The sequence below is a fragment of the Humulus lupulus genome, chromosome 8, assembly GCF_963169125.1.
Source record: "Humulus lupulus chromosome 8, drHumLupu1.1, whole genome shotgun sequence".
Classification (NCBI taxonomy): Eukaryota; Viridiplantae; Streptophyta; class Magnoliopsida; order Rosales; family Cannabaceae; genus Humulus; species Humulus lupulus.
In genome coordinates this window covers 8,289,183-8,300,441 of record NC_084800.1, presented here as the reverse complement: position 1 = coordinate 8,300,441, position 11,259 = coordinate 8,289,183, and the positions used below count along the sequence as shown (strand labels likewise).

Below are 11,259 nucleotides of genomic sequence, written 5' to 3'. Positions count from 1 at the left end.
AAATTGAGTAATTATTTTAAATTACAATCAATTCTAATTACATAATTACTTTCCAAATGCACCATAAATAAAATAAACAAATAAATAAGAATGATTACAACACGTATCATTCTGATTGCCGATGATTAGTAAACATGCTTACTAGTTTTCCATATAAAAAGTTTATTATTTAGCTAAAGGACACACAATCCAATTTGTTAGCAGCTTTCAAAGAAAAATTACTAATAATAATGAGAATTTCCTCTTAAATTTAGACAAAAAAAAAAGCACTACAACCGAATGAGAGCCCCTAGAAACCAAACAAGACTTATAAGTTAAAATTATTTAAAAAATTAAAAAATAAAACAAAAAAATTAAAGACGAACACCAGCATACAGAAACGGAGTCCCTTCGTCTAAATAAAATTGTACATGCCAATTCTTTTTTAATATTTATTTTGTAATATTCATCAATTTCATATATTTTAATTTAGAATATTAAAATTTAGTGGTGTTGAGCATGGTAATATGAACCTATCTATTAGAGTGTTGCTATTAGTCAACTTAAGTTCTAACAACGAATGAGATCATTCTTCATAATTAATTAGCAATATTTCATGTTTATTATTAAATTAAATTGTGTGGGTCTTGATATTGAATTGCACCAAAAATAGTTTGACAACTTCGTATCGGGACCACTAGACATTTCTCTAACTATTAATAGCAAATTAATATAGGCAAAGCATGATAAATGTAGATGGGGCTAACTAGGAAAGCAGCCACAGAACAGAATAATGAACTGGACCTTCCTCCGAATATTCCCACCTCCTCTCGCCTTTGCTACAATTTGATTCAATACCCTCTCGAATATTCTCTATCTTATTCCCGCCTATTTTGCTTTTCCTAATCCCTATTCTCTATTCCCATTTCCTAACCTAAATACAATTCAACAAATGGTCAACCTTTTTTACTAAAAAAAAACAGTCATTTAATCTGACGGCTCTAAAAATTTATAGGAGAAGGTTATTCGAACGTGACATGCATTTATCGCTTAGGAGTCTAAGCAAATCTTCTAATTGATTTTAAATTCAAAATTTAAAAATAAAAACAAAAAGGTTTATTCACATAATATTCCTTTCCAAATCCGTGTCTATATAAAGCAGACTCCTCCTCCTATTTTTTCACATCTCACAAACACCAAAATAAGAACATAGTCTCTTGTTCTTCTGCACTTTTATTTCTTCGTTTTCTCCCGCAAAGTTAGTCGTTTTCTCGTAAGAATGGCCGGAAATACTATTGTGATTTTCGACTTTGACAAGACCATCATCGAATGTGACAGCGATAACTGGGTCGTCGATGAATTGGGTGCCACAGATCTCTTCAATCAGCTTCTCCCAACTATGCCATGGAACTCTCTCATGGTAATTACACTATTTTTGTTATTGCATTTTTCTTTTGTTATACTTTGTTTCTCTTGGTTTTCTTGTTTCAATTTTTTTTATTAAAAACCAATACTACAATTATTATATGGTTTCTGACGGTTTAAATACATGAAAAAAAAATTCAGGATAGGATGATGATGGAGCTTCACGAACAAGGAAAAACCATTGATGACATTGTTGAGGTTCTCAATCGAATCCCCATACATCCCAGAGTTGTTCCTGCCATTAAGGCCGCTCACGCTCTTGGGTACGTAAATATATATGTAAATATAAGACTACTCTTGTTTTTTTTTGTCCTTATATTTCTCTCTCTGTTTTCGTTTTCCATGAAATTGTTTTCTTATTTATGTTTGTGTTTGTGATATATTTCAGGTGTGATCTGAGGATTGTGAGTGATGCAAATCTGTTCTTCATTGAAACAATGTTGAAGCATCTTGGGCTGAGGGAGTACTTTTCAGAGATCAACACAAATCCCAGCTTTGTCGATGAACAAGGAAGGCTTCGGATTCAACCTTTTCATGATTTCAAAAACTCCTCACATGGCTGCACTACAGGCACCTGCCCTCCTAACATGTGCAAGGTATACATAACATATAATTGTATGCTAATAAAGTTCTTGTCTATTCTTTGTTGATGTTAATCTGTTCAGGAGGAATGGTGAGTTTTTTAAATAATTCTTAAAGTTCAGATCATGTTCACACTTTTAAGAAATTCTTAAAATCCAAAAAAAGAAAAGAAAAGAAAAATTAGTCCATTGGGTCCACAAATGTTGGAACATAGTCCTTAGTTTTGTTAAAATAATATATATTGAACCAAAACCAGCCAATAAATCTTGAATTTTGACCACTTGGTCTACTTATTAGACACTGACTCTGTCCCCACTTAATTAATACTATGTGTATATTTTTCCAAATCATAATTTATTAATCATATTCTACTACTTTCCAATTTGCAGGGTGTGATTATAGAAAGAATACAGGCCTCTGTGGCAGCTGAAGGCAACAAAAGAATCATCTACTTGGGTGATGGTGCTGGTGACTATTGCCCAAGCCTGAAGCTGAAAGAGAGTGACTTTGTGATGCCAAGGAAGAATTTCCCAGTATGGGACTTGATTTCCAAGAACCCACTTCTCATCAAGGCCAAAATCCATGAATGGACTGATGGTGAAGAGTTAGAGAAGGTTCTGCTCAGCCTTATTGACACCATTTCCACTGATGAGAAGTCTGCTTTCACTAGAGCTTACTTCAAAATGCCAAGCAACATTGATGTTTCGGCCATACCTAAAGTACTCCCAGTTCAGCAGTAGACCAATACCAAATACATTAGATCTATACTACAGTAATTAATGTCATCCCTAGCACAGATCCTAAAGCTTTCATATCATTTTGTTTTGTTTTATTTTTTAAACTTTTTTAGTATTTTTCCCCTTTTTCTTTTGGGATTTAGAAGCAAAAGTGCTAACTGATCTGTGGTTGTGCTAAAATCACTGACCAAATTCCAATAAATGTCTTTAGACTCTATACTTCTAAGAATTCCCTCTTTAATTTCTACTATCGGTTTCTCTTTTTATTTAATAAAACAGTATCAACTCAAAGAAAAGAATTAATCAAAGGACAAAATTGTCAGCCTAATATTTGATCTGACACTGCTTGACCATGATTTCTTCATGTCACATCCCATGATCGTTGTTTGGCTCTACGTACGTAACTATGTTTTTATATTAGAAAAATACAATGTGTATATATGTCACACCGCTGCGGCTCGCTCATAAAGGATTTTTGTTGTAATTGTGTTATGGGGTGTATATTTTAATTAATTTATAGTATTTTGTAAAATATATAATAAATAATAATTTAAAGTGTCGAAAAATAAACGCATTAAAAATAGTTTAATTGAACACTGTTTTTAGTATTATAAATTATTTAAAATTTCTAAAAAATGTGTAAGTTGCTCTAAATAATTATAATATACAACTAAAAATATTTCTCGACCTAAAAACTATAACAGATGCAACGCCTTAAAGATTATTATATCTGCAAATAGAATTTTAAATTAATTAATGAATTCAAGGAGTAATGATCTGTAGTGATTGGTATTGTTTTTTAAATCTATATTTGGTATTGAGGAAAAAAAATGAGAAGATAAAAAAAATGAAGAGACAGAAAATTGGAGTGGAAAACAATAGAAAAAAGAAAGAAAAAATAAATAAAATTATAATTGAATAATTTTGTATAATTTTTTTAATAAGACATTCAGATAAATTGGTAAGTTCATTACTATATATATATAGTAAAAAACTTTTTTTTTTAACTTTTCTCCCTATTTGTGGAAGAACAAAATTTGGTGGCCTTACTAATTTTTTTCCATTCTCTTTTCTCTCCATCAAACAAATATATATTTTTTCTTCTGAACACTTTTTTTTCCTCTTTTTTTTCTCCTTTATCAAACATAGGGTATATAATAATAAATTTGTATTAAATAAATATGAATTGCTAAAAAAACTGTCAAGTAATTATGTGATATTTTGTATATAATTATTCATTTGGAATCTAGCAGTCATGTTGTTGAGGCTTTTGTGTTTTATACAAATATTAATATACTAGGTAGAAAATACGTGCTGCAATGTACGATATATTTTAGAAATAATGTAATATTCAAATAAAATTAATTAGATAATATTTTTATATACTAAGACATTGTTTTGATCTTAGATTTTAAAAGGGAAAAAATGAAATCCAAAGTATTTCATTTTTTCATGTTTTGATTAAATCAATCAATTAAAAAAAAATTCTAGAAAAATTAAAACTTAAATGAAGTAAATTTTTTAAAATTTACAACAATTATAAATATCTACAAAAAAATAAAATATTAAAAAAAAAGTCTCTAATTAAATTTGTGGAAAATATTTTCCTCTATTTTTTCCCTTTTAGTTTCCCTCATAAAAATTTTCCACAATAAAATCCAAGGTCCAAACAAGCCTAATGGTTTTGAAATAAGTAAACCCCATAACATAAATTAGAAGTTGATAAATCATTCAAATCTACAATATGATTTAAGTAAAAATATTGTTGTCGTATTATCTGAAGAATTACTTTGAGGTACATTTTCAAAGAGTGATTGTTTGAATAACATAATATATTAAACTATAACATGTTACAACCAAATTAAACAAAATAATTAAGCTCAAAAAATTAGGCAAAAATGATTTCGACAAAGCCAGTTAACAATACAATCCACATGAACACAAACGTAAACATTATGGCATATGTGCATAGCTCATTCCCACTTTTAATTCCTCCAAACACACAGGACAGCTCTGCCCGAACTGTTCATCACCTTCTCCAACTATGTAAGTAATAAGATTCAATTCACAATCTCCATATTATTCCAATATGGAAACCAATCCTCAACTGTCATGCCAACCCGAACCCGACCCCACCCCAATCCGACAAAACCCGAATTTGAACAAAAACCTAAAAAAATCATACCATATTCAGTACCACTTTTCTCCACCCAAAACCCGCAAAATCCGAACTCGATGCACTTGAAACCCAAAAATTCGACCCGTGTGCACCCCTATAATAAAATACACGGGTAAGGAAAGATTTTTTATTTTTATTTTTAAATTAATGACTAATTTTTTACTTAATGAAATTTAAAAGAACACTACTACAATAACATGTTTTTATAACACTATTTTAGGGCACTCACCTAGATGTGAGCCCTAAAAACAACTCCTGGATTTTTTAGGACATTCATTGAGAGTTCTTAAATAATTTCTTTTAGGATACGCGGTGCCAGCCCTAAAAACTGATGTGTGTCCTAAAAGTTTGAATTTTTTCTAACAAAAATTCATAGACTTTTTAAGACATTCATTGAGAGTTCTTAAAAAATTTGTTTTAGGACACGCACTGCGAGCTCTAAAAACTTATGTGTGTCCTAAAAGTTTAAATATTTTTTTTACAAAAGTTTTATTATATATTAAATTAGAAAAAAAAAAAAAACACTCAACCCATTCTCTCTCTCTCTTCCTTGGATTCCCTCTCTCTTCCCCCATTTGTCTTTCTCTTTCTCTCTCTCGCAACTTGCTGCCACTAGACGAACGGTGGCTCTCCGACCACCCCCTGCCTACACGCGCTGCCCAAGCATCTTCGCCAGCCCCCGAAACCCCCCAACCCCACGAGCATCTAGCCGCACGCGCCCCCTAGCCCCTTGACAGAGCCTCCAAAGTTCGACGACTAAGTGAGTTTCTAAAACGTTTTGGGCATTTTCCGACCACCTCGAGCCACCCCGAGCCAAATGACCAGCACCACTGTATTCTTTGTGCTTTGGGCTTCAAAACCCACTAAAGGATTGGACCGAACCACCACCGTGGGGTGGTGGTGCCGCCGTCATCGTCGGAGCTCTAGCTACCTATTAATTTTTTAAAAATTAAAAATAAAACTTTTCAGGAGTTGCAATGCAGACCCTAAAAATATTATTGCGAATCCTAACAAATCTTACTTTTTAAAACTCTCAAATAAAGAATTCGCGCCTCGCGAGTTTAATTTTTTTTTTTAAAAGGTCACGTTGTTGTAGTAGTAGAAGTTCAGAGAACTTTAATTTTATTGAATTGAATCTAATAAAATTTGTTAATATTATTAGAATCATCTCATAAATCATCATAACAATTAATTCTTAAAAAAGTTCCGAAAGAATAGTAAAAATAAAACAAACTCGATTACCATTTAATTAAAAGAAACTTGAATTAGTCCTAATTAGAATATGGGGCAGACACAGAATAATCCTCCGAATATTCCCACCTTCTCTTCTTGGATTTCATTCAACTTAAATTCAATTCAATTCAATTCTATACCTCTAGAAACTAGAATATTATTTTATACCCGCGTTGTTTGCTATTCCTAACCCTAATATTATTAATAATAATAACACATTCAGCACATGGTCAACCTTTTCAAACTCAAAACAGTCATCAAATCTGACGACTGTACGTACATTTTTATACGAACATTGTTGGAACGTGACACTCTTTTATTCATATAATAAAATCATTCCTTCTCCGAAATACAAACCCAAATCCGTGACTATATAAACCACTCTCCTCCACTGTTTTTCTCACATCTCACAAACCAAACCAACAGACAAAAAAATCCCTGTTCTTACTGTTTTTCTGCGCTTCTATTCTTGATTAGTTTTCTCGTCTTCGTTTTCCCGCAAAGTTAGTCGTTTTCTCACAAGAATGGCCGGAAATACCATTGTGATCTTCGACTTTGACAAGACCATCATCGAATGTGACAGCGATAATTGGGTCGTCGATGAATTGGGTGCCACAGATCTCTTCAATCAGCTTCTCCCAACCATGCCATGGAACTCTCTCATGGTAATTAAACTATTTTTGTTATTGCATTTTTCTTTTCTGCTACTTTGTTTAATGTGTTATTATTTGTTTTCTGACCGTTTGAAAACTTGAAAATACAAAAATTTCAGGATAGGATGATGAAGGAGCTTCATGAACAAGGAAAAACCATTGAGGATATTGCTGAGGTTCTTAATCGGATCCCCATACATCCCAGAGTTGTCCCTGCCATTAAGGCCGCTCACGCTCTTGGGTACGTATAAGAATTTTTTCTATTTTTTCCTTATTTCTCTCTGTTTTCGCTTTTCACATATGAATTTGTTTTCTTATTATATTTTTTTTTATGTATTTCAGGTGTGATTTGAGGATTGTTAGCGATGCAAATCTGTTCTTCATTGAGACAATGCTGAAGCATCTTGGGTTAAGGGAATACTTTTCAGAGATCAACACAAATCCCAGCTTTGTCGATGAACAAGGAAGACTTCGGATTCAACCTTTTCATGATTTCAAAAACTCCTCACATGGCTGCACTACTGGCACCTGCCCTCCTAACATGTGCAAGGTATTTATATATATAATTATGTACTATAGTTTTTGTCTAATTATGTTTCTTAATAATAAGCGGCAGGTTCTTACAATTTCCAGAAACTTTTCATTAAAATACAAAGAAGAACAAGAAAATTTAGTCAATTTGGGTCCACTAATGCTGGAAGTGGAACATATTGCTCAGTTTTGTTTAACTACTTGTTAAACCAAACCAGCCAGTAAACCTTGAATTTTGACCACTTGCTCTGTGACAATGACCCCACATAATATTACGAATATATATTTTCTTAAGAATTTTCCTAATCGTAATTATTGATCATATACTTTTCCAACTTGCAGGGTGCGATTATAGAAAGAATACAGGCCTCTGTGGCAGCTGAAGGCAACAAAAGAATCATCTACTTGGGTGATGGAGCTGGTGACTACTGCCCAAGCCTGAAGCTGAAAGAGAGTGACTTTGTGATGCCAAGGAAGAATTTCCCAGTATGGGACTTGATTTCCAAGAACCCACTTCTCATCAAGTCCAAAATCCATGAATGGACTGATGGTGAGGAGTTTGAGAAGGTTCTGCTCAGCCTAATTGACACCATTTCCATTGATGAGAAGTCTGCTTTCACTAGAGCCTACTTCAAAATGCCAAGCAACATTGATCTTTCGGCCATACCTAAAGTACTCCCAGTTCAGCAGTAGACCAATACCATATATTAGATTTATAACTTAATTATTACTCCAATAATGTAATCCCTATAGGCATAGCCCAGATTCAGAAGCTTTGATTTTTTTTTTTATTCTTTGATTATTTTTCCCTTTTTCTTTTGGGATTTAGAGACAAAAGTTCTTACTGTTCTGTGCTGAAATCACTGACCATATTCCAATCAATGTTTTAGACTTCTAAGAATTCTGTCTTTTCTTCCATCTCTCCTTTATTTGATACAACATTAACTCAATTCTTTTTTGATGTTGTTTAGAGGTGGCTTACTGGATGGCCACACGGGAGAGACAAGTAGTAAGAATAAGAAGTTTGTACCTGAAAACTATATTGAGACAAGATATGAATTTCTTTAATAAGAAGATGAACACAGGCGAAATCATGGGGAGAATGGCTGGTGACACTATATCCAAGATGCAATCTTAATTGTTGAAACAATGGAAAAATGTGCACTGCAATGTTGTGCATTTAGGAACTACATAGTACGTTTTGCAGGTAGAAAGTTTATACAGTTTGCATTGACATTGTTTGGAGGAATTGTGAGGTGTAAATGTGGGCCGGACCGGCCAAGACCGGCCCACATTTTTGTGCTTTCAATAAATTCGGGCTGGGTCTGGTCCATATTCAATTCGTGCCAGATCGGGCCGGCCCATTTTTTAAAGAGTAGGTCCGGCCCATGTCGTGCCGTGTTGGGCCCAAATCGGGCTGACCCACTTTCCTTATTGCCAAAAATTGTGAGGATGGAGAATTGAACCCTTCACCTTCTCTTTAACCATCAATGGTCTTACCACAAAACCAAATACATTTCTTTATTTAAATTATAATTTTAGATATATTTATATACTTTTTAACAATATTTTACACAAAATTATATCAAAAATAATTATTAGAATTTTAATAGCTACTAATAAATGCTAAAAAAATTTAACTCACAAATCTTAAAATAAATTAATATAATTATAAAAATATAAGCATTGAGAAAAATAAGACTTCTAATATCATTTTAATTTATTAATAATTGACAAATAAAAATTTATTATGATTATTAATGTCAAAATATCGGGCTTTTTATCATGTCGTGCTTTCGGGCTAGTTTGTTCGTGCTTTCATGTCGTGTCTTCGGGCTTGTCGTGCCGTGCCGTGCTCAGGCCAATATCGTGCCGTGCCAATTTTCAATTCGTGTCGTGCCTGGCCCAGGCCCATATTTTTTCGTGCCGTGTCGTGCTTGTGCCTCCTGGACTCGTGCCAGTTTCGTGCCATGCTAGAAAGCTCGGTCCGTATTTACAACTCTAATTATGATTGCTTTTGTTAGAGAGTGGTCTCTAACTGTTGTCTTGGTATCCTATGTTTCACTTCTGGTTGGTTGGTGACACTATCCATTGTACTCTATAAATGTACTCTTTTCTCTATTTTTAAATTTGATGCATAAATGTATTTTTGTTCTTAGACTATGTTGCATCATTTACAAGAGAAAAGCAAACTATTTTCAATTCTAAAAAATTGCATCACTTATGTACTTGATTATTTGCTGGTAATCCTTATTTATTGAGAGGAGAATAAATTTGTTCTTGTAAATTAATGACGGCTTGATTGATTATCCTTTAGTTCATGATTTATCTCTAATTCGAGTTGTTATTTCTATGATAATTTTAGTATAAGAGCATCTCCAACCCATAACCACATATATGGTGTTGCACCAACACCAAAACTAAATAATCTTAGTACCATATTTTTTTTCATTCCAACCACAACACCAAAAATTACACCAAAAAATATTTTCTTTATTATTATATTATTTTTTAATAAAATAGAATATTCTTTTTATTATTATTATATTATTTTATCATTTATTTAATTAATCAATTAAGTAAAAATATCATTATTAATTACATGAAACTTATTTCATAAATATTAAAACTTGAAAATTATAGTAACACATTACATTTTCCTATTTGGTGTATTTGATATATATATATATTGTTTTCCATTTTATGTTTGGTGTTCTATAAATATATATATATATATATATATATATATATTGTTTTCCATTTTATGTTTGGTGTATTTGATTTTAATATTAGGATGTAAGTTTGTAATATTTTAATTATCTTTTGTATATTTAATCAATTTCAATGTTAATTTTATTTTCTGTAGAGTAAGAATTTTCACACAAATTAAAATAAATTATATAAAAAATTAATTATGAAATATTTGAAATTTTATTTAGAAAATTAAATTATATGTGTATTTATAATTTAAAAAACCCAACATAAAATATAGACCCAAATAATACTCATATGTTTATATATACTAGATACAAAGCAATATGTATGTTGCTTAGTTTTATTTATTTATATAATTTATTAATTATTTTTATTAAATTTATATTAATATTATATAAATTTCAAATAAATATTTTATTTTAATTAAATAATTTATTTATTTTTGTTTAAGTTAATGTTTGTTCTAGTTTTTGAATTTGAAAGTCACAACAAGAGATTATATATTATATGTTTAATGTAATATTAAATATTACACGTGGATTTTAAATTTAAGTTTCTTGCTAATTTAAAAAAAAAACAATTTGTTGCTAATTGACAGTAGATTATATTATAGATTTAATATGATATTATTCTAATAAGTGAGTTTAAATTTAATTAAATTTTATTTAAGTTATAAAACGTATGATTTTATTATTTTTAAATAATTATCATTGTAAAATAACTCAAAATATCATAGTTTAATTTGTTTAAGTATTTATTATTTTTAAATAATAATCAGTGTAAAATATATCAAAAATATCATATTTTAATTTGTTTAATTATTTATTATTTTAAAATAATTATCATTATAAAATATCTCAAAAATATCTTCTTTTTTTTTATTATTTATTTTATTTAAGTTTAAGTGACTACAAACTACAGTTAAATATAAGAATATTCTGTTAAATATAAGAATATTTTGTTAAAGTTAACCTTAAAAAAATAAAAAACCTTTAAAACCAATAATTTTTGTTATCTACACACTTATTATATAGAAGAGATATATAAGATATAAATATATTTATCTTCTAAAAAATATATAAAATATATATATTAAAAAAAAAATTTGTCGCGGCATATATGCCTTGTCACTGTTGACACACAGCTAAATGCAGTAACCTATACTGTTTGGTTGGAGGGATTTATGCACACCAACCCCATATATATATATATGGAGTAATACCGT

General features: G+C 30.7%; 2 protein-coding genes across 2 annotated transcripts; both read left to right on the top strand.

Annotated features, from left to right (window-relative positions):
• Window positions 1-1,159: 1,159 nt before the first annotated feature.
• LOC133794441 (inorganic pyrophosphatase 1-like) lies at window positions 1,160-2,970 on the top strand. Its single transcript, XM_062231666.1, has 4 exons — window positions 1,160-1,399; window positions 1,546-1,667; window positions 1,793-2,000; window positions 2,376-2,970. The coding sequence occupies exons 1-4, from the start codon at window positions 1,259-1,261 to the stop codon at window positions 2,724-2,726; spliced, it is 822 nt and encodes a 273-aa protein (XP_062087650.1). The 5' UTR covers window positions 1,160-1,258; the 3' UTR covers window positions 2,727-2,970.
• Window positions 2,971-6,534: 3,564 nt separating this feature from the next.
• LOC133794440 (inorganic pyrophosphatase 1) lies at window positions 6,535-8,220 on the top strand. The gene is made up of 4 exons (XM_062231665.1): window positions 6,535-6,800; window positions 6,908-7,029; window positions 7,131-7,338; window positions 7,662-8,220. The coding sequence occupies exons 1-4, from the start codon at window positions 6,660-6,662 to the stop codon at window positions 8,010-8,012; spliced, it is 822 nt and encodes a 273-aa protein (XP_062087649.1). The 5' UTR covers window positions 6,535-6,659; the 3' UTR covers window positions 8,013-8,220.
• Window positions 8,221-11,259: the final 3,039 nt, after the last annotated feature.